Raw genomic sequence first — 26,104 nt, forward strand, 5'->3', positions numbered from 1 at the left:
CACTGCTTTATTTTTCTATGTGATTTTTTTTTTCTTGCTTGGATTCTGTGTTTATTGTCCCTTTTTAATGACCTGAGAGCCTGGTGAATAATAAATAAGGTTACTCCAATAAAATAATCATGTCCCTGGAGTGTCTGAAGGTGTGTACAGCGGCTAATGACTGCTAATGATCACGGATAGATCAGCAATACATAGTAAAACATCAGTGATGTCCATTGTGTCTCAGTCATGGTTCTTGACAGCGCATCTACAGAAGGCACTGCTGTTCCGGCAGCACCACCGTGCACCGCTAGATCTGACGGCTTTCCGACATTTGCCTGGCTGAAATCCAGCATTCATGCCAGAAAACTGCTGGATCCCTCTCGTATCCATGCATGGGGCTATGCTGGATATGTTGCTCCGTCCCTCTGCTGGGACAGACTACTGGATAACCTTCAGCGGAGGTGTGAACCTACCCTAAGACGGCCATTCACAGTCACTGACTGACTGTTGGATGAGTGATTGATTGTTTGGCCTGTGGCTTGTCTTCCAGGAGAACAAAAGGATCGGGTCCATTTCTGCCGATCCTTATGCCCTGACCTCATCTGAGTCGGGAGCTCCCCATACACATTAGCCTGTCGACCGACAATGCAGTTACGGGGCTTTCGGAAGCCATGGCATGAGTGACCCTCCTCCTCACCCGGTCAGGAGAACGTTTTCTCCTCTTTGGCTTCCTTGGATTGTCCTAATGGTGATCTCCATCAGATCCTCAGGAACCCTTCATGATTTACAAATTCTGCAAACAGAAAGAACTGAATGCAAGCCAAAAATGTATCCGTCACATGATTGACAGCCACGCAGCCCGATTGACTCCCGTCAGCTGTAATGGGATCTGTCCAGTTTCCGTTAAGTGCAGCCTACTGCTCCATGTTGTCCAGAATGCTAGACAGAGGCTCCTACCTCATTGCAGATGTGAATGAAGCGTTGTACGCACTATACGGCGCTGTGCTTGGTAAGATGTTGGAAGCCTGCAGCGCTCACTAGAGCGCCTCCCTGAAACCACTGATCGGCGGGGGTCCCCGGACTGGGACTCCCGCAGATGTGATGATGATAACCTATCCCTCAGAATAGGTCATCATTATATTAACCAGGATAACCCCTTTAAGAATTTGGTCCAGATGATCCAGAGTGACTTAATGGATTACAGTCCGGATATGATACTTCGGAACCAACTAAATAATGGTTGCCCACTGGACGGTGGGACTAGGGCAGTAATCCACATCTGATCTGGTCCATGTGTTGCTGGGGAGGTTTCTCTTGACGGACGTGTACTTTGCGCTCGCGCACTGGACGTCGGCAACATTGCTGTGAGCGAATTATAAACTCGGGTGTAATCATTTACTACAGGGTTTCATTCAGGTTCTCTTAGAATAAAAGGACTTCCTTTCCTTGTTTTGCAGCTCCTTCCCTTCTTTTCACTTAACCCTTGCAGTCACTCGCACGCTCCTAGGAGAGCTTGGGAGGCTTCAGCCTGACTCTGGTGAATCCATGGTGGCAGGATGATGGACCATCTGTTCCACCATCTTCTGCCAAAACGAACATTCCTGTTTTTCTCGCTGTTCCTTGGCGTAAAATGTTCTGCAAGTGATTAGATACCACGTCTGGGCAGATTTCTCTGATTTCGTGACCTATAGCTATTTGTGTTTTCCAGTATTGTATAGTGAGATGTTGATGATGGGGGTGGTACTCTCCTGTGTTAAAGGGCATGTGTCATGAGAATATGACCTATTCCTAATGGAATGTGTCGCAGAAAATGTATTTCCGCCAGTTAAAATCAGACGGTGACACACATCCTTTTTTTCTAATACTCTCTGGTTGTAGATTGTTTTTCTGTTTCCTGGACATGATTATGGGGGCCGCCATCTTGCCTGAGCTGCTCTTAAAGGAGTTATCCTGGAATAGGTAACGATGACCTATCCTTAGGATAAAGTCATCATGATCACATCGGCCAGGGTCCAAGTCCCGCACCCACGCTAGTCAACTGTTTCAGCTGCGACTAGCCCACGAGACTGATGTACAATGTCACGGGCCCAGGAAGAGCACCTGCTGAGCGGCGGGGATCTCGTGTGACAGACCTCCACCGATCAGATGCTGAGGATTGGTCATCAGTATCAAGATCTTGGAAAACCCTTTTTAGGCTGGCCGTACACATTAGGGCTTGTTCACACGAACGTAAGGGCTCTGTGCCCGTGCTGTGGACCGCAAATTGCGGTCCGCAATGCACGGATACCGACTGTGAGGCAGCCGCATGCGGATCACAGACCCATTCACTTGAATGAGGTCCGCGATCCGTCCGTTCCTCAAGAAGATAGAACAAGTTACATCTTTTTGCGGAATGGAACACCACAGAAGCACTCCGTAGTGCTTCCGTGGGGTTCTGTTCCGTGCTTCCATTCTGTTCCGCACCTCCGGATTTGAATGGGTCCGCATCCGTGATTGCGGAAGCGACATATTCGGCGCCTTACGTTCGTGTGAACAAGCCCTTAGATGTATGTTGACTGAATCTGATGATTTAGGCAGGACCGGACCACCATCAGATGTGTATGGGGGGCCTCCTGACTCTTCCCCCAACTGCAAGTATCAGGGTTGTTGAAATTCTACAGTCCAATCTTTTTGGTCTTTGGGAGATGAGACCAGTTTTCTTTATTTTATCGGCATTCCTGAATCCTCAAGTAACTGTGAAAACCCCTTTTAGGTGTAATTTCTGCAGACTTTTTTTATTCTATTTTCTGTACATGATTACCTGAGCCGCTAACATTCAGGGCTATGTCTACTGCAGGCACCTGTAGGCTGGAGATGACCTCTATGGTAGAGGGGGTCACTGTGCAGGGATGGGAAGTTGGTAAGCTGCGACCATCACCTGTTATGATCCTGTGTTGTCCATCTATTGGTGTTGCTGTCGTTGTAATCCTGCTGGACGATTAATCAAATTATAACCATAATCGTAAAATCGACTTATGCCCTGCCCCTACAGCAGGATCAAGAATGAAATAGCTTTATTGACAGTCAGACGCGTCACGCAGTGCACACGGCTACCTCTCTAACTAACCGATGACCCTCAGACTGTGTTGGGGGTGCTAATAAATCTATATAAGCACAGGCCCTTAGATCACTGAAGATGGGGTGACCAGAATAACATTGAGCAAGGGAGGTGTCCACGCGTACGAAGAAGCAGCACTTCGTATTGGAACGAGATCTGCTGCACAACAATGTGCAGATGGACCTAAAATTCCATACTGCCAAAGCTCTCGGGATAAGTATTGCTTCCTCCAATCCACACCTCTCCTGTTAATATAAGCCATCAATATGGCCTTCAGATTTATATCAAGCTGACAGCTCAAGGGGCGTGTCTTTTCTGCTGCAGCTCAGGGGGCGTGTCTATGCTCTTCCTATCAAAGCTCAGGACGTGGGTGAAGGATGTAACTGAGCATGTGCGGCCATCATAGTGAGCCGGACAAAGAAATGAGAAAAAAAAAAAAAAAACAGCACTTTTTTGATTAACTCGGTAGCTCTGCAAAATTTTTTATTGCATGCATTTACAAAGTATTCATATCCAAGTGCTGGTGTGAAAACTGTAGAATATTTTTCGTGGGACAACCCCTTTAATAGTTTTGGTCCGCCCCTGTTAACATTAGTATCATCTGCTGAGTCTTGGAATGAGAGCTGATTGTCATAGGTTTTTCCCAGAGGAGCATTGTCTGGCCTATAACACTCCTTACACCTACTAAGTGCTCTCCATAAGGAGAAATAGTGCCCCCTGTAGTGACTCACAAAATAGGAGAAACACGCTACACTCAGTATAGATAATGACATGAAAATAAAATAAAAAAAATCATGAAAAATGTGTTTAACATAAACACAAAAATTTTTAAACAATAGGATAATTTTTGATGACTCATTTCCTTTTAAATTGTTTTTTCTTTTTTTTTTTTTTTGTTTCCTGCCATGTAATATTAATATCGTAGACTTGTTCTGTTGCTGGGTCAACCAAGCAGGTTAACATAATTAAGAATATACGGTAGCAGATGATGCATCTTACAAATTAAGTTGCAAAACAGCAATGTGGAAGGAAGGAAGGAGCGAGCGGTCTGCCAGGCTCGTAGATTTCAACACGTTTACCCGTCGGTCACATCCTGCTGCTTCTCGAGTACTTGTGCATTAAGAGATCGTAAAGAATGGAGAAGGAAGTGGTTTCCATGGGATTTCACTTATCTTCCTTCACCTTCTTGTTTTTCTCTACTTTATTGTTGCACAGTGTTCTGGTGCAGACCAGTAGCACCAGCCTTAAAGAGTAACTAAACCTTTGTATCAATTTTTAAAATGATGTCCCTAATGCCCCAATAAAACTTTTTCTAATATAGTGTATTAATTAATTTTGTATTTTTATTATACTTTTTCCTCCCTAAAGCTCTTAAAACTCAGTTCTCTGTACACCGCTGACAGTTCAGTGGTGTACGCCCGAGTATGGACTATGAAATTTATGAATGGGGCCGCAGGAGCGTATATAACTCCTGCCATAGTACATGGGTACCCTGTAACCATGTACTATGCCAGTAGTTAGTAATCCTCCAGGGGCCACGGGCAGGAACAGCAATATGCGCTCCTGTGGCCCCATTCATAAATTTCAAATTTGAGCTGTCAGCGGTGTACAGAGAACTGAGTTTTAAGCGCTTTAGGAAGAAAAAGTATAATAAAAATACAAAATTAAGTATATTAGAAAGTTTTATTATGGACATGTTATTACAATTTGATACAAAGCTTTAGTTACTCTTTAAAGGGGTTGTGGCAAGTATAAAAGTGATAGGGTTTAATGGATAACTAACTGATTGGTCTCAGCGGTCACCCTAGAAATGGAGGTCCCGTTCCCTCATCCTGATGGAGGGGCAGGCCTAAGGCTACTTTCACACTAGCGTTCGGGTGTCCGCTTGTGAGCTCCGTTTGAAGGGGCTCACAAGCGGCCCCGAACGCATCCGTCCAGACCTAATGCATTCTGAGTGGACGCGGATCCGCTCAGAATGCATCAGTCTGGCAGCGTTTGGCCTCCGCTCCGCTCAGCAGGCGGACACCTGAACGCTGCTTGCAGCGTTCGGGTGTCCGCCTGGCGGTGCGGAGGCAAGCGGATCCGTCCAGACTTACAATGTAAGTCAATGGGGACGGATCCGTTTGAATATGACACAATATGGCTCAATTTTCAAATGGATCCGTCCCCCATTGACTTTCAATGTAAAGTCTGGACGGATCCGTCTGAGGCTACTTTGACACTTAGAAATTTTTTAACAATATAATGCAGACGGATCCGTTCTGAACGGAGCCACCGTCTGCATTATATGAGCGGATCCGTCTCAGACGGATCCGCTCTGAACGCAAGTGTGAAAGTAGCCTAACAAGCGCCTGGTCGCTTCGTTCATTCTCTGTGGAACTGCTGGAAATAGCCAAACGCTGTACTCGCTGTTCTTCAGCAGACCCCCTTTTTAAACCTGCAGTTTTCACATTGGCCACTAAGCCAAATAGGTGCCTCTTTCTTGGTCTCCACAGATCGCTTTTCAGCAGTCATCTCATTATCACAGGCAAAATTACAATGACAGATCTCACCTATATAGATAAAACAGGATCAATCATTCACAATAGGCAATGTCACAGCTTATCTACTCCCTCCTGACCTTTGCACAGGTCACCTCCCATAGAAGTCAATGAGGTCCTTTCCTGTCCGTTGTGTCTATGGCCAGGGTTGGACTGGGGTTCCTTCCAGAGGAAGTTATTCTTGGGGCCCAAACCCCATATCATCAATGAAGTCTAATAGATTGCGATTAAAGAAATAGACTCTAGTTGCAAGTTATTGGATCCAAAGGCGGCTCCAAATGTTTTTTTTTTTTTTATCCTGGACCTTTGGGGCCCACTATGTTAGGAGATCCTGGGCCCACAAGGCTCTGGTGGGCCAATCCGACCCAATCTATGGCCCATGTTGGCTGCTGTAAAGCAAATCTCTAAATGCTGTTAACAGCTCAGGCAAAATGTACAGGAAGTAGAACTGAAAAAAAAAATCTGCAATCAGAAAATGAAAAAAGGACTTGTCACTATCTGGTTTTAACTGGCAGAGAAAAATTTTGGTGACACATTTCCTTTAATAGAGGGAGTCCTTTGCAGGATCGTCATCTCTCGGGCTCTGTGTAATTTTTATTGTCACCTGTGGTGGCGCTGCAGGGAAACAGCACTTACTGCCGATATTCCACGATCACTAGGGATCCCCTGGTTGTCAATGGGCCCTTCTAACAAAGTGATTGTGCAACGCGAAGAACTCCTTTGACCCAAGTAGCTTCATTTTTTTCCTACTAATTATGAACATTTGCCCTGTGTTTCACTTAAAGGGAACCTGTCATCAACTTTATGTTGACCTCACTGAGGGCGGCAAAAATTAGTGACAGAAATGCTGATGTCAGCGCTGTGTCATTCATGAGCTAAAAGTCAGTGGTTGCTGAGAACCAGCATCATAATCATTGCAGCCCAGGCCTTGAAAATAATCACATCTACCTGAGAAGAGTCCTGGTTATTCCTAATCTCCTGCTCTCACCCATCTGCTGATGATTGGCAGTTCTCTCCTAGAAAGAAAGGGAGAAAACTAGGTAGAAGACTGTCAGCCATCAGCAGGTGGGCAGGAATAACCATGACTCTTCTCAGGTGGCCATGACTCTTCTCCAGGCCCAGTCTGCAATGATTGTGATGTTGGTTTTCGGCAACCACTTACTTTTTACTTATAAATGACAGACCGCTGAAATCAACTCGCCTGTCTCTACTTTATGCTGCCGTTAGTATGGGCAGCATAACGTTGGTGACAGGTTCCCTTTAAAGGGTAATAATTAAAAGGAAGTAGTCTAATCATTAAAAGTGAAAGTGAAATTATACTGCACTGTCTTTTTACATTGTTGGTGGAAGGAGTCACTCTAGTGCGGCACATTAGTACAGTGCAGATAAGGCAGTGTTTTGTGTGCTGACTAAGGGGTTGGTCTTGTGGTTCACCTACACTGGTATAACTGTTGACAAAAAAAAAACGCACCCAGAAGGAATGTTGGATTGCTGCAAAACTCTGCATGCAGTTATGTCTCAGACAGATATGTAAATGATTACAGGTGTGGTCTGATGAGACACTGGATCTTGCCAAGGTGTAAATGTGCTCCACCCCCCCCCCCCCCCCCCATGCCCTATAAAAAGGCTCTCGGAGGCTACTTTTGGGTAGAGTACCTCTTGGAACAGAAACTGAATTAGTCCGTACATCCTGCAGGGCAAAAAAAAATACACAGGTGCATAGAAGGGGAAATGAGGTGCTTAGCAAATATATTTTGATTGTAAAATATCTGCCCATCCACTACTGCAAGGTAACCTCAGTACAGGTGGGAACATAACTCTAAACCTATTTCTGTGCTGTTCATGGGCATCTAAATTCAAGGAGAGCAGAACCGTGTGGAGGTCTCCTTGCTGTGGCGGATGGGCACATATATATTTTTGATCAAAATATATTTGTTAAGCACCTCATGTTTGATTGTATATTAGATGTGGTGTTAGTTTATAAAAAAGAATCATATACTGTGCTTTTATAGAATGCTGCTATCCTTTGGCCGCCACATTCCAAGTCCATTGCTAAGCTCCCTTCTCTACCGATTCCCGTTCCTGTGAAATTTAGTTTTGATTCTTTGACAACCTCTTTTAAACATATGGGGGGGTACATTTACCACAAACAATGCTTTCTTTGCCGTTTTGATTTCCCCTGCGCCACCAGATGAGGTGCCAAATTTATGCAGCGATGCACACCTCTCATAGATTTAATGCACATTTGCGACTTTTTGACACCACAAAAGTAGCACACATAGATCTATCTATCTATCTATCTATCTATCTATCTATCTATCTATCTATCTAATCTATCCTAGTAAATGTCCCTCATGACATTTTTATTGTACGTTTCACTGTGGTCACTGAGCCTCATAATATCATATGCCTACATTTTTTTATTTAAAGGGGGTTGTCCAGGTTCAGAGGTGAACCCAGACATATCCCCATTTTCACAGAGACAGGCCCATTGATATTTCATGCTCCGATGCTCTCCTTTGCCTTGTGCTGAATCTGCTTTCTTTGGAGATCCGGTGACGTACCGGGCTCTCCATAGGGACTGCCAGGTGGAGGCTTCCGACCAGCAGTGAGCCTGGTGATGTCATGTAAAACGGCTAGGGCATCGCTAAAGCCGGACCAACAGTGGTGACGTCACCTGCAACACTGCTAGGCGGAAGCCTCTGCCTAGCAGTGTACAAAAGTAAACAAACAACCTCTTGCCCTGCTCAATCCAGCAACGGAGCATAAAATGCTCCGATGCTCATATCGCAGGGGCTGGAGGGGTAAAATGTGGGTTTGTCCGGGTTCAGCGCTTAACCCGGACACCCCTTTAATAGAGAGCAGCAGTACCACCTGTACATAGATAAAGCATGAGCAAAAATTCGCGATAGGTGTTCGTCCCCTCCCTGCGCATTGACCTCTGCCCAGATCACAGAGGATGTCCACAACACTCCCATAGAAGTCAGTCTCCTATCTACAGGTATGGTCTTTGTGTCTGCTGTAAGGCAGAAGTCTCCCCTGTCATCATGTACAAAATATAAAATAAAATAAATCGATAAACTGAAAGTCTCAGTATCTGGTTTCAATTATTAAAAAAATAAAGGTGATACATTCCTTTTAAATCTACAGAAAAAGTTGATCAGGAGTTACAGCCTGTGTACTATTAAGGAGCTGTATTTACACTTCTGCAGGCTTCAGAGCGCAAATCTCTCAAGTTTCGAATGCCTTGCCCGCCATTTATGAAGAGTGGATTGGCATAGTACTTGGGACGGCATCCTCCGTGTCTGCCGTAGACCCACTGTAGCTTGTGGTTATGAATTTTCTCTTTGATATCTACGCCCTGTTCTGTCAAGTTATTATTGCCAGTCTTTGTACGCCTTTTATGTTGACCTGTGTTTTTATACATTTTTGTCCTTTCAGATGTGGCTTTAGAACATTCACAATGCCAAAAGTCGTCAGTGTTGGAAACTATATCAGGACATCTTAGCCAACTGGAAACGGGAGGCGGTGTTTTTCTTGGATGCCCTGAAAAACGTGCTGTATCGCTGGGCCTGCATCGTTGCTGTAGACAATCTGCAGACGTTATCTTCGCTCTGTACCTGATCCATACAGTGTAATTCTAATTGTATTCATCGTCGTCACCGGGCAGTACATCAACCATCATGTCTACCTCCTCGCTCCGCCGCCAGATGAAAAACATTGTTCACAATTACTCTGAAGCTGAAATCAAAGTCAGAGAAGCCACGTCGAATGATCCATGGGGCCCATCGAGCTCCCTCATGTCCGAAATTGCCGATCTCACTTACAACGTGGTGGCGTTCTCCGAAATCATGAGCATGATATGGAAGCGGCTAAACGACCATGGGAAAAACTGGAGACATGTCTATAAAGTAAGAGGACTTATTATTTAAGTATATATACTCATACACAGCTTTCTCGGGCTGTTGTACAATTTCCTTCGACTGATTGATTTTGGTTGGTGCATAATGGACACCATTACCCTTTCAAACTTTAAAATTGTTGTCCCAGTACAATTTTTGGGGGCCAAACTGCAGGGAGGCTTTTACCGTCATTGGTTGCATGCATGTATACCACACATGACTGCTCCAGCCAATCACTGGCCTCAATGTTCTCATGTTGTACACTGCTGGTTGGCCAAAGTAGTATACAGGCATGACTTCAGTGCGGCCAAAACATTACATCATGGCTGCAGACCCCTAAATGAATTCAAACCCCAGACCACATCCCTAAATTAATTCAAACTCCAAACTAGACCCCTACATTGATTTAGACCCCCGACCCCCTACGTTACATTAGACCCCAGGCTATAACTCTAAATTGATTTCAGACCTCAGACCAGACCCCTAAGTTGATTTAGACCCCTACATTAAAGAGGCTCTGTCACCAGGAACAACCCTATAAAACCAGAAATATAGTATTGTAGGGTTGATGAAGCTGAGTAAATCGATACCTTTCTTTTGAGTATAGATGCCGACGTTCAGGAGAAATTAGCACTTTTATTTTTATACAAATTAGCTATTAGAGCACCAGGAGGTGGGCTTATGTGCTTGGAGCTCAGCAACGCCCCTGGTGCTCAATACAGACGCCTTCATCGTTAAAAACATGCCCCCCCCCCCTTCCCTTAAATTGACAGCGCTAGATTTCAAGGCTAGTGCTCATTTCTCGGACCTGTGCGCTGAATTGCTAGCATGGCGCATGCGCACTAATCATCTTCGCTGCTCGGCAAGCCAATTGCGCACTTGATATCAGTGGATGTGGAGGTGGCTGCAGATGAAGCAGACGGCGCCTCCACTTCCGGGTTCAGTGATGTCAACGGCGCGTGCGCACTAATGATCTTCTCTGCTTGACAAGCAGCAGAAGATGTGGTGTGCACACGCCGTTCTAGTGAGCGAATTCGCAGGCACGAAAACACAGGGCTTAGACGTCAATCTAAGGGGAAGGGAGGGTGTGTTTTTAATAAAGAAGGCATCTGTATTGAGGGGCATCACTGGAGCGGTGCTCAAACCGCATAAGCACACCTCCTGGTGCTCCAATAGCTCATTTGCTTAAATGTGGAAGTGCTAATTTCTCCTGAACGCCTACACTGATATTGATTTACTCAGCTTCATTAAGCCTACCAGGCTATATGCCTGCATTTAATTCTGACCCCAGACTGGACCCCTACATTAATTTAGTCCTCATACCGCAACACTTATTCAGACCCCAAATGAGACAAAAAGGAACACTTGCCTCTCATTCTCTCAGCTTCTTTTGTCTTCAGGGCTTTGTACGCGGGTCCTCCTGTGTTATAAGAGCGGTCACACAGAAAGTCTTGGTGTTGGTCAGTGTGTGCCAGGCCCTGAATGTGGTCCTGATATGGCAGGGTCTGAAATAACCATTGTAGGGTCACCTCCGCCTTAAAGGGGTTCCAACACTTCAGCATTTATCATGTACAGAAAGTTAATACAAGGCACTTACTAATGTGCTGTGATTGTCCATATTGCTTCCTTTGCCGGCTGGATACATTTTTCCATCGCATTATACACTGCCCGTTTCCATAGTTACGACCACCCTACAATCCAGCAGCAGTGCTGAAGTGAGACACCCCTTTAAGGTAAAAAAAACCAAAACTTTATTAATAGAAAATTATCTGCCCGTGATGGAATCAGTGACCACCAGAGCAACTGGCAGAATTTTGAATGCTGCTGTGGAATGAAATGTCAAATGTGTAATGCAAGATCAGGGCAGATATATGAAAAGCAAATGATCGTAAAGTTACTCAACCTTTCATGCAGATTGTATCTAGAGGCAAACAGAAAAATGAAACTGCACGCTCTGTGTAGGCGATCACCTCCTTTTACAGAAATCCTCATTCCCAGTAACCAGTAAGACCTGACAGTGGAATGAACAGCAGTCACACTCATCATAGCTGGGTTAATGAGTGTGACAAATGGGGTATGACAAGCAGGTTCCAGTAGCTGAGCATAGCCGTCCTGCCTGTCATCATACTTCCTGCCCGCTGTGTCATGGAGGACCCGGCATGCATTCAGAATGAAAAAATGTGACACAAACCTGTTTGTTTTATATAATGTATAAATATATAACATGCATTTATAGTATTACTTTTATTATTTTATTTATTTTTATTTGAAATAGGTCATCCCACAATTTTAATCTTTAAAATTCTGTTTCATTAGTCACAACTTTACCTCTTTTCAATTGGAATCATTAACAAAATGCTCGTGTCTACATATTTGTCACGCGCTTGTTACGGCGCCCCCTGGTGGTATTTTGATTCCCTATCAGAGCATACTCTTAATGTGTCCGGTGCTGGTGGTCGCACATGCTCAGTCCCACCGCCTGGATCCTCCTGTACATTGACGGTGGAGTGGAGATCACGCATGGAGTGTATAGGACTGATGGGGACAGCCTAGCACAGCGCTCAGTCTTCCATTTGTCCCATAGACCTGCTTCACCACTGCTCCTCATCACTGGTGTTGTGGATCGGTGGGAGGGAACGCCGCCCTCTAATTGCAGATTTTAGTATATCATGACCAAACACTTTGCCATAAGCATAGATTTGCACACTGGTTTTTGGTGTGGCATGTTACTGACCCCTACATTGATTTAGACCCCAGACCAGATCCCTAAATTGATTTAAACCCCAGAATCATTAACAAAATTCTCATGTGTCAACAAATTGCAGTAACACACTTGTTACTGCGCCCCCTGGTGGTGGTCTGATTCCCACTCAGAACATACTCCTAATGTGTCCATGGCTGGTGGTCACACATGGTCAGTTTCACTGACAGTGGAGATAAAGCATGTAGTCTATGGGACTGATGGGCACAGCCTAGTACAGTGCTCAACGTTTTCCATTGACCCATAGACCTGCTTGACCACCGCTCCATTCAAGCTCCTCTTCACTGGGTTTGTGAATTGGATGGGAGTATACGCCACCCTTTAATTATACAGTTTAGCATATCGTGGCCACATAAGCAAAAAATTGCACACTTGTTTTTTGGAGCGGTATGTTACTGCAGCATCTAGCTTGGTATTTAATTCGATTTTGAGGAACATTTTTAAAAGGTTGACTGACTATTTTAATTTTTTTTGTAAATTTTCAGGCTATGACTCTAATGGAGTATTTAATAAAAACGGGCTCCGAGCGGGTAGCACAGCAGTGCAAAGAAAACATATATGCTATTCAGACACTGAAAGATTTCCAGTACGTGGACAGAGACGGGAAAGACCAAGGTGTGAATGTCCGAGAGAAGGCGAAACAGCTGGTGTCTCTACTGAAGGACGATGAGCGGCTGAAGGAAGAAAGAGCGCACGCGCTGAAGACCAAGGAGAAGCTCGCACAGACAGCTACATGTACGTATGAGTGCTTTATGGTTTCCATGTGGTCTTTTAGATGGGATGTTTCTCTCTTGATATGCTAGTATTCAGCGTCCGGTTCCTGCATGGTCATCTCACCTGGCCCTGTAAATCGCAACTGGCTTGAATGGTGATGTGCTGCTTGGGGATACTTTAGCATTGAGATTTGGAAGTTTACAGGATGGAGACTAGTAGATCGTCGAAGAGAGTCACAGCGGAGGTAGAACAGGCTGAGGTGGTCAGTAAAAAAAAGCCCATAAAGCTGGACTACCCATTTAAAGGGGTTGTCCGGGAATACATAATTTCTAGCAGGTGCCGTCACCCTGCCTTACCTGCTCCAGTCCTCCGCGCTAGCTCCTGCCTCTCAATCTTCCGGTCCCCGGCTTGTTTTCTTCTTCCCTGGTATATGGGCATGGCCAACTTGTCCTCTTCAGCCAACCACTGGCTTCAGTGGGGATGTGTCCACAAGCCAGTGGTTGGCTGATGAGGTTGAGGTGACCATGTGTCCCGGTCCCTCAGGTGACTGGTGTCAAATGACCAGAGAGACTGGCTGAGTGTGGAGGAATCTAACTACCTCCTTGATTTCTCTTTATTCAGTGTTGATAGGGTTAATGACCACTTCCCGTTTCTCAGCTGTTGCTCAGTGGTCATCTACTTTATAGTCTGACCCCACCCTTCGGACTATGCGGTTGATAGCTTCATTTGGGTTTGGCTGAGCTGGTGTGAGGTCGTCTCTGGTGTTCCAGTTCTTCCATCTCTAATTGTCGCGTTTGTTTGTTATATTCCCTGCTGTTGTATCTGGGACTGAGACAGAGACTTCCATTTCTCCATCTGGGGAGGAATGGGTTGTCTCTGGTCCTAAACTTATAGGGAAATCAGGAGCTAGGTATCCTGCTTATGAATATTCCTACCTTCAAGGTCTATTCATATTGATAGGTAGTCAGGGCCCGGATTAGGGTTGTCTAGGAGGTGACCTGTTCCTCTCCTAGTTTCCAGGCCCAGTTACTGATCCCCTTCCCTCCTGTGTTCAGTGTGGAGTTTTGCCCCCCACACTGATCATGACATTATGCCTAGGAGAAAGATCATTCCTCGAACCAGAAGATGGAGATGTGGAATCCTGCGCAAAGGACTGGAGTGGTGGGGAGCAGGTAAGGGCTCTTTCACACTTGCGTTGTTCTGTTCCAGCATAGAGTTCCGTCGTTGGGGCTCTATGCCGGAAGAATCCTGATCAGGATTATCCCCATGCATTCTGAATGGAGAGAAATCCGTTCAGGATGCATCAGGATGTCTTCAGTTCCGGACCGGAACGTTTTTTGGCCGGAAAAAATACTGCAGCATGCTGCGCTTTTTGCTCCGGCCAAAAATCCTGAACACTTGCCGCAGGGCCGGCGCATTGCCGGATCAGACGTTTAGCTTTTTCTGAATGGTTACCATGGCTGCCAGGACGCTAAAGTCCTGGCAGCCATGGTAAAGTGTAGTGGGGAGCGGGGGAGCAGTATACTTGCCGTCCGTGCGGCTCCCGGGGCGCTCCAGAGTGACGTCGGGGGGCCCCACGCGCATGGATCGCATGGAAACGTCATCCATGCGCATGGGGCGCATGGAAACGTCATCCATGCGCATGGGGCGCTCTGACGTCATTCTGGAGCGCCCCGGGAGCCGCACGGACGGTAAATATACCGCTCCCCACTACTACTATGGCAACCAGGACTTTAATAGCGTCCTGGCTGCCATAGTAACACTGAACGCATTTTGAAGACTGATCCGTCTTCAAATGCTTTCAGTTCACTTGCGTTTTTCCGGATCCGGCGTGTAATTCCGGCAAGTGGAGTACACGCCGGATCCGGACAACGCAAGTGTGAAAGAGGCCTAAGTATGATCCTTGCAGTAGCGGAGGCCGGCTGCCGGCACCTGTTAGATATTATGTATTCCCGCACAGCCCCTTTGAAACAGGAATGTATCAGAATATGGGGCTATAGACTCCCTGTGTTTCGGATTTGCATTTTTGGTCTCAAATTCTGTATGTCCAGACTGTTTGGTTTCAGGCAGCCCAAACTTTAGAAATAGGTGGGGGGTTTTTTGTTTTAGTTTTTTGCAGAAGGAGTTTATTTCTTAAATTTTTTTGTCCCCCACTCCTGTTTTGATCTGGGCTTCCTTGAATAGTTTCCCCTTACACTTTCAGCTCCTATTCTGCATGTCAGGTGGTGTACAGATGGCAATAAAATTTCCTGCTTGAGTTATTTTAAGCTTTACCTTATGGCTATCTCCACAAAGCAAACATGTGGTGCTACCACTTGCATTTCATTAGGTCTAAGTACAAGAATAATTGTTTCATTGTCCTTGTATTGAAACCTTCGCTTTGCTTCCCAGTGTACACCAGGAATGATGAGTTTGCATGTAGAAAACTGAAAGATTTGCTAGTGAACATAGACAAGGCCTTTGGGGCAACCTATAATGACGTCATACATTTGCTGGGCACTGAATATTCAGATTTTTATTGCATTCTACCTTTAAAAAGAACCTGTCTCCATGAAAGGCAGTGCAATCTGCAGGCAGCAGGTTATAGAGCAGGAGGAGCTGAGCAGATGGATATAAAGTTTTATGCCAAAAGATTCAGTAAAACTTCCAATTCATACATTTAGATCTCTATTCTTTCTGATACAATTGTTCATGGGGGGAGACGGCCGGCTATTGATGTATACACACTTAGGACTCATTCAGACGACTGTAGTTCAGGGTCCGCATCCGTTCCGCAATTTTGCGGAACATGTGCAGACCCATTCATTTCACTGGGGCCGCAAAAGATGCGGACAGCACACCGTAACAGCTATCTCTGTATACACATTTACACAGGGAATGCTATTAATCACTGATAACACCTCCCCTCTGTACATCTATCGGTGACTGACAGCTATCTCTGTATACACATTTACACAGAATGCTATCACTCGCTGATAACACCTCCCCATATCAGTGACTGAGAGCTGTCTCTGTATACACACTTACACATTGAGTTCTATTAATCACTGATAACACCTCCCCCGTAAATAACTTCTAAATCTGACAACACACTGCTCCTGGCTGTGTTAGCTCTGTCTGGTCTCCCCCTTCCTTCTTTTAAGGTTAGAGTTCACAGCATCGAAGAGGAAGGAGGTTGTACACAGCAGATCAGTGTGTGGAGAGGAGAAAAAGCATCCAGATATTCCAGGGGAAACAGACCATATAGGGCAGTGATGGCGAACCTATGGCACGGGTGCCAGAGGCGGCGCTCAGAGTCCGCTCTGTGGGCACCCGCACTGTGAAAAAAGTCTATGGTGTACCAATATGGCTTAGACTTTTCCTGCCATTCATCAGCGCAGGGCGCACTACGAACGTCACAGGCAGGGCACTGAATGTAGGCAGGCTTTAATAGCTAAATGAGTAAGTACATGGAATATATACTATATTGAACTATAGTATTCAGGTTAAATTGCCGTGTTGGCACTTTACGATAAATAAGTGGGTTTTGGGTTGCAGTTTGGGCACTTGGCCTCTAAAAGGTTCGACATCACTGATATAGGGGCTACAGTATCACAGAGTAGCTTTGCAAAGGTTGCGAGGTGGGTAACACACACTCTTCACCACCTGTCATGGAGAAGAGATCCCTCATGGGCTGAAGAAATAGAAATCCGTCCAGGATTAAAGCCGTGCTGATACATGACAGCTCGTGATAACAGCAGCATCTAGGTCCCTAGACAGGTTTTCAGACACGGCCATATTTTAATGTCTGTATTATGGACGCAAAACCCAGAATATCCCAACATATGGCAGTACACAGTATGCCTATAGGTACCACCGTACAACCTCTGGTTCGCACAGTTGGACTACGTGAGGCCCCGTACCAATCGTGGGTGGAAGGTTTTCACTCTTTATTGTGCTTTGGAATTTAAGTCATACATTTTACCTGTGAAGTTAATATTTACAGGAGTCCCTGTGGCCTCACCTACAAGGACCTTCACCCCTTCTCCAATCTCTGAATTCTCTGTGGCCTTATGGAAATCTATATCGTTGTATGTGGATATAGGATGATTGCTGTCATGAATATATACTGTTGATCAGATTCTCTATTTTATTGCAGTCATTGAGTCTTTTTTTTTTTTTTATGCCTCAGCTTGTGTAATGACGATTTCAATTTTTTCACAACAGTATGATGTTTCACTATGATGTGTTTCAGTTAAAGGGGTTTTCTGGGACCCCCAAAAAATGGTGGAGAAAGCCAAAAAATTAAATAAAAAATAATCTTTTGCTGTTCCAGAGCCATCAGTCTATGCTTCTGGGCCCGCTCCGTTGAAGGGATCTGACTACTGCAAGTGACAGCTAAAGCCAATCGCTGGCCTGGCGGTCACTTGCGGTAGTCAAGCACATCATCGCTTCAGTGCCAGTGATGACGTCCTTGACCACCTGATATGATTGCTTAGGTGAGTGATTGGCTGCAGTGGTCACGTAGAATAGTCTAGCACAGGGATGGTCAACTTGAGGCTCTCCAGCTGTTGCAAAACTACAACTCCCAGCATGCCCAGACTGCCTACAGAAGGGCATGGTGGGAGTTGTATTTTTACAACAGCTGGAGAGCCGCAGGTTGGCAATGCCTGGACTAGCACATCAACACTGAAGGCATAGACCTCCTGGTGGCACTGGAACAGCAGGGGATTGAGTAGGTGAGTAAAGTTTCTTTTTACATTTTTTAACAATCCTAGCCTTCTCCACAATTTTTGGACCGTCTTGGAAATCCCCTTGAAATGGTTGTCCTTTAAACGCTTATAATGGTATAAAATAGAGGAGTAATGCCCAATTTCCTGCCACTCCTGTGTCAACATTTCCCTCTCCACCACTGGTTTCTCCAGCAATAACCGCTGCAGCCAGTCACCGAGGTCACTGCTGTAGCCAGTGTTTGGTTGCAGTGGTCACATTCGAGGGTCATTGCTGGACTGGGTGCACAGAGCTGTACATGTGGCGGGACAAAACAGGAGATTGCTGAATGTCTTTTTAAAGGGGTTGTCCAGGATTATTCCAAAAACCTCCTTTTTGAAGTGAGTGGGGCTGAGCTACCACATAAAACCTATGATGTACACAGAGTGCATACGAAGTGTGAGGGCGCCAAAGAAATGCCAATCCTAGGTGTGTTAGTTAGTGAAGAATTACAAAGTAAAAGATAAAAAAGACATACTTCTGAGTGAGGTAGATATTAACCACTTACTTTACCAGGGAGGGGAGTAAAAGATAAACTCAATACACTTGTTCCCTCGCCGAGATCGCCTGACAGATGTAATGGATTCCTTATCCCAGAGTGGTAAAACCGGGACCTCACAGGATGCAGCATCAGAAGGTTGCTTTATTCTAATTAAAATGAGCTCGACGCATTTCGGGGAAGTAAATAAATTCCTCGGGAGCAAGATATACAAGCATACATACACATAAAAACTCACGTATAGATCAGCAATTGCTTAGGAAGAGGTGAGGTATATGCTTGCCAGAGGCAATGGAGTTGAGAAATATGAAAAAAAAATAAAATAAATCTGAATACCATTAGAAAAATAAAAAAAGGATATATATGGCAAACTGGACTAGAAGGCAGTAGAATAGAAAACAGCATATCAATAAGATGTATTCATCAATGGCTATGTCAGAATAAATACATATGAGGAGATATATATATTACCAATAATATGTATGGGAATAATAAAATATATAGAAACCCTGTTAAACAGTTTAATAGAGCAGATTAGGCTACTTTCACACCTGCGTTCAGGTGTCCGCTCGTGAGCTCCGTTTGAAGGGGCTCACAAGTGGCCCTGAACGCAGCCGTCTGGCCCTAATGCAGTCTCAGTGGAGGCGGATCCACTGAGAATGCATCCGCCTGCCAGCGCTCAGCCTCCGCTCAGTGAGCGGACACCTGAACGCTGCAAGCAGCGTTCGGGTGTCCGCCTGGCCGTGCGGAGGCGAGCGGATCCGTTCAGACTTACAATGGAAGTAAATGGGGACGGATCGGCTCAGGCTACTTTCACACTTAGAAAATTTTTCAATGTAAAGTCTGAACGGATCGGCTCAGGCTACTTTCACACTTAGAAAATTTTTCAATGTAAAGTCTGAACGGATCCGCTCAGGCTACTTTCACACTTAGAAAATTTTTCTAAGTTCTAATGCAGACGGATCCGTTCTGAACGGAGCCACCGTCTGCATTAATATGAGCGTATCCGATCGAACGCTAGTGTGAAAGTAGCCTTAGTCAAAAGGAATACATTCGAATGCCATTGGGCACAGGAAAGAAGAATAAAGTAAGTTAAAATGTATAAGTAGATACATAGATAAATAGATGATTATAAATAACATTGGGCGCAAAACTACATAATAAGATATTTGCACTGATTCATGAATAAATGAGCAATGACCTGAGAGTAGCCAGCAGCGTGTTTGTAACGATCATTTTCTTCCTGCAGGTAGTTGAAGCAGAAGCTGTAAAAACCTTCTTTAATCCCCCGCCGGCGCGCTTCTCTAGTCAGGCTTGAAGTCACGGGGGCAGCGGCCTCCTTGCTTCAAGTCACGGTACCCGCGCCGCCTTCGCTGTGATTGACGGCGCTTATGCACGACAGTTCGGCTGGCTTTGCTGAACTGCTGGCTGTCAGTCACAGCGAAGGTGGCGCGGTTACAGTGACTTGAAGCAAGGAGGCCGCTGCCCCCTGGACTTCAAGCCTGACTAGAGAAGCGCGCCGGGCTGTGGATTAAAGAACGTTTTTACAGCTTCTGCTTCAACTACCTGCAGGAAAAAAATGATAGTTACAAACACGCTGCTGGCTACTCTCAGGTACTGCTGCCGGCTTGGGAGGTTTTTAAGAGGTGACAGGTTCCCTTTAATTAGGAAGGGGATCGGCGAGGTGAGTAATACTCATTTTTAAAAGCCTCGACCAATTTTGTGCCTTAGCGAAATCATTGTATCCCCCGGTAACCCCTTTAATATTTCATAACAGCGTCGTCTGCGTCATCAACACTGAACCCACCAGTCGAAGGAGAGCAGGCCTGGCCGCAGAGCAGCGGAGAGGAAGAACTACAGCTCCAGCTTGCTCTAGCCATGAGCAAAGAAGAGGCGGAGCAGGTAAGAGCAAAGGTAAATCCAAACGGGGGGCTCTTGGGATAACGTAATTTAAATGCATTATTAAATCTCCCTGTATACATCCAGCAGAGAACCGAGATCGTCCGTATCCTGTTACCCCACGATATTCAAGGCACCAGTGTGGAAATGTCTGCGGTCCAAATGCCTTGGAGTCTGATTTTTTTTCCTTCTTTGGTGTTTTTTATTACCGTGCTGTGGACAGGGGTGTAACTTGGAGCAGGGGTTCGAGTGTGGTATGACTGATTGATTTATTAAAAAGCCTGATATATTATAGATTTGCAACCATTAATGCAAATTGAAAATTTGCCAAAATTCATAACAGCCCACGAATGTTCCTAGAGAACATTTTATATTTTTTTTTTTTAAAGGGATACTGTCAGCAGTTCTGACTGTGATAAACAGCTGACAGTACTAGGTAGGGGCTGGGGGGGGGGCGGATAAGTACAAGCATACCTTTATTATCAGGCGTAGCATGAATATGACATTTTATTCTGCCAGGTTCTGCTCCTGCAAGTGCATAGGAGGTGGCGCTTCGCTGTAAAGGTTTCTCTTTCGGAGCCCCTCCACTCAGCAGAGGGAAGGGGCTGTGAAGGAGCTCTGTGCAGAAAGCACTTCACAGTGAAGCTCATCCTCCATTTTGTAGGGATCTGCTCATAATCCCAGATATATGAATTAGCATCATAATGAGCTTGCTCAGTTTACAGAATTGTGAATGTCCCATAAATACATACAGTGCATACATACTAGCACCAGGCCTTCTTAGACTGCACATATGCTAGCGTCCCACATCGGTTGTATGGAGCAGCGGCAGACAGCCAAAAGTCCATGGGACTGATGAACATTGTGCTCGCAACCTACGCTACATTCAAACATGAGGACCCAGGACCCCATTTGTGTGAGCGGTGGGGTTCCCTAGTGATCAGGCACTAATCTTATGGTATGCCCCAATTTTCTAATAGGTGCGCATCCGGCAAAGCGAAGGAGGGCATGCTGCACATGTGCGGGCGTCAATTCATTTCTATGGGGCTGCAGAAAATGCGCTCCCATTCATTTTGATGGGGATTTCTCGCTTGGCTGGCGATATGCTGCCATTGTCTGAGATGGGAATACCCCTATTAGGTTTCCCCTCAGATATAGTTCCTGTAATGCTGCCTAGATTTCCCCTCGCTCCCCTGTCTCTTTGGAGACAAGGGGGTCGGTGTCTCATCACGCTGCTCTGAATCCTATCTAAGGGCAGTAACCCTGGGTTCACACCTGAGCGTTGCGCAAACGCGCGTTTTTGTCACGCGTTTTTATGCGCGTTTTTTGTAATAGTAAACGCGCGTTTGACGCGCGTTTGTGTCATTGACTGCAGTGTCCTATGGCCACAAACGCGCGTCAAAACGCCCCAAAGAAGCTCAAGTACTTGTTTGAGCGTCGGGCGTTTTACAGCGCGTTCGTACGCGCTGTAAAACGCCCAGGTGTGAACCATTCCCATAGGGAAGCATTGGATTTCATGTCTTGAGCGTTTTACAGCGCGTTTGAACGCGCTGTAAAACGCTCAGGTGTGAACCCAGGGTAAGTGATAGATCTGACACTGCAGAGTCAGTGTATCCTATGTGATGTAGCTTCGTACTGCTCTCCCTGACTCCTGCTTGTAATAGGTTTCTCTCTGTCAGGTCATACAAGCAGTAGGCAAGGGAGGGCAGTGTGAAGCTGCATCTCTTAGGACACACTGGAGATTCTGCACACAGCACTCACAGATAGCATAGACAAGCAGTGGGAGTCAGGGAAGTTTTATAACTCAGCAGCTGCATTCCTTAGATAAGGCAGAAATGGGGACTTACAGAGGGACAAAGACAGTGGGAAGGGGGATTGAGTACTTCCAGAAGGGATTTGGCGTATGATCCTGAAGTTCACAGGAAGTCAGCAACACAGGGGAGCATGCTCTGAATTAGTAGTGAAACCGGGCGGTCACTTGACAAAGGTGGCCATATGGAAAGGTTCAAAACTCTGGGCCGGATGAAACAAATTGCACTGCTAGAATATTGCAGCTGAATTAACATTATCTGTCCCAAACGACAAATTGTGACGCAAATATATTAAATAAAAACCTTTCGGACACATGTCCTAAACGAAATCCAAGTCGGAGGTCGGGTAATATCAGCCATCTCTGTTCTTGTGATGCTTCATTAAGTAAACCAGAGCTGAAAGCATTGTTTTGATTAAACCTGTATTTCTTCTGCGTGAAGTCATTATACGGATGATTACCATACAGTAGCTCCGGCAGAAGGTCAGAGTCTCCCATATAAAACCCGGTTTTAATTTTGTACTGTTTCACAGCTCCCCTATAAGCTGGGAATGACCTGTAGCGGGTACCCCCAGAGGAAAGGGGGCCACATACAATTCCTGTTCTGGACCTGACCAAGAACGTTACCCCCCCCCCCCTTCCCCTTCCCTTTTCTCCGTATCTACCATTACCAGCATGTGCCTGTTTTGCCGATTTTGTTTTATTAGTTACTCATCAGTATATTCTTTTATTTGCTTCCCTTAGTTTTAGTTTTGTGCCACTATATACTCAGCTTCACTCAGTCGGTCGTGTTATATGAAGTCCTGCCTTACGTGCTCTTCCTCGCAGACCTGAAGCTGTGGTATATATTTCAGTACCTGGTCTTTTATCTCACCTGTCTTCATCTGCTTTTGTTCTATTGTGGGTTTTTTTTTTTTACCTTTTTTTTTATTTTATTTATTTTTTACCCTCACCTTGCCTGTGTCCTGTGCTTTTATTTTGTTTTTCTTTCCCAGCCCCCTCCTGTGTCCGAAGAGGAATTGCAGCTTCAGCTTGCACTTAGCATGAGCAAAGAGGAACATGACAAGGTAGAGCTGACGAGTTTTTGTACCGAAACCCAATTACAGTAGCTATTTTAACGATTAATCAGCCCCTTCCAAGACTCCTCCTGCGTTTGATAAACTAGAAGATGAAGGTGCAGTGCAACTAATGTCCATTAACCCCTCTCTGCTTCCTTCTGCTTAACACCTGCTTGGATCGAGAACTGTAGATCAGTCGGCATCTTTTAGGCTAGAATCACACATTGCAGTTTTCCGTGCAGTTTTTTTTTTTTTTCATGCAAAGCCAGGAGTGGATATGGAAGTAACGTGAAATGTGAGGACCGAAACTTCTCCTTCCTACTGGATTCACTTCTGACTTTGACTTTAAAACCCCCCAAAAAAAAAAAAACTCCATCAAAAACTGCGTGTTGTCCATAAGCAAAGCCAGCCTTTACTCTGCTAAATAGACGGGTTTGTTAGGCCCAAGTGCCATGTTCCTTGCTGGGTGTTTAAAGGGGTTTTCCAAGATTAAAGAAAAAACACTCCTTTTATTTGTCCCACAGCAGTGGTCACGTGACATTGATTGTTCATGTGACTACTGGAGCCAATCGCTGCCATTCATGCACATGTGACCGCGGAGGCCAGTGACTGGCTGCAGCGATCACCTGAGTGATCAGGCTCAGTGGGGATCGGAACAGTGGGACTTTTATTTTTTATACTGCCCACTGCTCTGTGACATAAAAAAAAAAAAATCTTAGAAAACCCCATAAAGCGGTTCTCTGATCCCCACTGCAGTTGTAGTTATGGCCTGAAATTTGCCTGATGCTCCATTCTAGTGCCGAGGGTCCCAACCCCTCTGCTTCCATTTGCTCTGTGGCCTCAGCGATGACTTGGCACATGACCACTGCAGCCAGTAAATGGGTGCACGTGACAATGGACAGAACGTCACATTTTTGTTCCATAGGGGACAGGGCCCTTGGAGTTTCATCGGTGAATGGGTAAGTGTCATTCTTTCTTTAGGCAGAGCAGCTTCAGGTCTTTATCTACAATTATGGTGGGTGTTAGACATCCCCTTTTAATTGAAAATCTGAATCCTCAAATATGTTCGTTTTCGTCTCTTCGTTTTTTTATTTTTTTATTCCCGCAAGTACATTCCTTCACCTCAGTTCATTAGTACAGCAGGTTTCTTGGGGGTGTCACAGACTTAAAAAAAAAAAAAGTCTGCTTTTTAATTTTTCTCCAGAAATAGCGCCACTTTCTTCATGGGCGGTGTACAGTATTGCAGCCTGTCCCCATTCATGACTTGTAAAGAATCCGAGACACCGCGCACGGACAAAGTGGCGGTGTTTCCTAGTCCAATTCAGCTCCTTTAATTCCCCTGTCATTCATTTGGGGTGATTATCCTGTCTTATTATCCTCTTTTCCTCAAGTTACAGTGTAGCTCTAGTTACTTAGAACGACACCTCCGCCCCCTGACGTCAAGAGAAACATGGTGGCTCAATTGCAGCTATCGGGCAGGGAAGTCTTGATTTAAAGAGGACCATACACGTTAGACTAGTGTCGGCCAAACCTGCCAATTTCAGCCGGATCGGCTGACAATCTAATAGGTATTAGGTGTTCAGATGTCAGGGAGGAAAGAGCATTGGGCATGTTGAATTTCCGCATGTCTGATCCTATGCTGTCGAAGGCGACCCCTCTGGCAGCGGCTTAAAGTGGCCATACACCTTAGGTAGCTATTAGACTTGCCCCCCACATACAAAAGCACACTCAACAGGGAGCCGGAGTTGAAATGGTTGCGCCAGCTTGGAAAATGGTGGCATATCGAGAGTATGCCGCCAGTGTTAGATGCACCTCTGCGATTCGCACCTGTCTCTAGAACGAAGTGCCCGAAGTCAACAAGAGCACACCATGCATGTGCAGCGTGCTCTCCATTCATTTCTATAGGTATTCTAAAAATAGCAGCGCAAGCCCGCTTTGAGCGCAAGCGCGGCCACCGCTCCATTCACCTCTGCGGAACTGTTGGAAATAACCGAGCCAGTACTCGTAAATTTTCAGACATTTCATTGAAATGATTGAATGGAGGGTGGCCATGCATGCGCGGCTGCTCCATGTACACTTCGGGGCGTCCCATTCTGGTGATAGGAGCGCCGTCCCACCTCAGGACCCCCTCCTATATGACATTGGGATGGGAGACAACCACTTTAAGCGCCTGCAGACGCCTCTGGCTCTGCCAAACCAAGTATGCTTGTGTATGGGAAGGTTAGGAGGAATAGCTGCTCATCCGGCAGGTGTATGGCCATCGTAAGTGCAGCTCCTCCCAGGGTCAGACAGGAGGGCCGGCGTCTTAAGTCACTGGAGCTACGCTTTATCCCCACCTTGCATTTCTTATTTTGCTCCCTTCAATATATTAGCTGCAGGGGGTCTGTTCACAGCACTAACATAACGGCATGCCTGATGTACTAATTCTGTGATCACACCGCTGCTTCACAATGTAACTCTGAATTCAAATCTTTGCCAATGACTGATTTACTTCTGACGTAATCTTGAAATTGTGCTTTTGAATTTTGGTTTCTTAATTTCTGGAAGATCCGGTATCAAAAGGTAAGTATGTGAGTGTATATTCTACAGCAATGCAGTGCTTTCGATCGGCAGGTAAGGAAGGGCGGCCTCCATCCTGGTTGCTCGACTATCCCGGCTAGGAATATGTCCATTCAGTTCAGAAACAAACTGCTTGTTCTGTATGAGCGAGGTTTTCTGCCCCGGTTCTTGAAGTGCTCCTCGCGTATTTGTGGTAAATGCCGTGCATGGTCGTGATTCCCTCTGATCCTGACTCTTCGAGGACATTTTTAGGACATTTATTTATGCAGATGACTCCCTCCATTACCCCTCCAGCTGTTTGGCATGCATTATTAGTGATCATTACCATCTTTCTGTCTGCCTTCCGTGGCACAGAGCAATGGGCATTTAGTTTATTCCACCCAAGTACTATGCCCACTCAGAATAGTAGCGCTCATCGCCCCCTTCGGAAGCCAGAAAACACTTGCACATTGCTCTGTGTTCGTATAAGTAATGTACGATTTAAGTTGCTTGGTCTATCATTTGCCACTGTTATTTTATTTGGATATAATTTCT

General features: G+C 45.5%; 1 protein-coding gene across 9 annotated transcripts in view; it reads left to right on the plus strand.

Moving 5' to 3' along the window:
- The window catches only part of EPN1 (epsin 1), a 65,629-nt gene that overhangs the window by 23,008 nt on the left and 16,517 nt on the right, over positions 1-26,104 (plus strand). For 4 of the 9 annotated variants that reach the window (XM_044282374.1, XM_044282373.1, XM_044282380.1 and 1 more), the window contains 4 exons: positions 9,061-9,530; positions 12,768-13,017; positions 20,022-20,158; positions 22,949-23,020. In XM_044282374.1, coding sequence (XP_044138309.1) covers positions 9,303-9,530; positions 12,768-13,017; positions 20,022-20,158; positions 22,949-23,020 — 687 coding nt within the window. In that variant the 5' untranslated portion in view covers positions 9,061-9,302. The remainder of the gene's footprint in view (positions 1-9,060; positions 9,531-12,767; positions 13,018-20,021; positions 20,159-22,948; positions 23,021-26,104) is intronic. The other 5 variants (XM_044282378.1, XM_044282381.1, XM_044282379.1 and 2 more) reach the window with 3 other exon arrangements.

This window comes from Bufo gargarizans, chromosome 2, assembly GCF_014858855.1.
Source record: "Bufo gargarizans isolate SCDJY-AF-19 chromosome 2, ASM1485885v1, whole genome shotgun sequence".
Classification (NCBI taxonomy): Eukaryota; Metazoa; Chordata; class Amphibia; order Anura; family Bufonidae; genus Bufo; species Bufo gargarizans.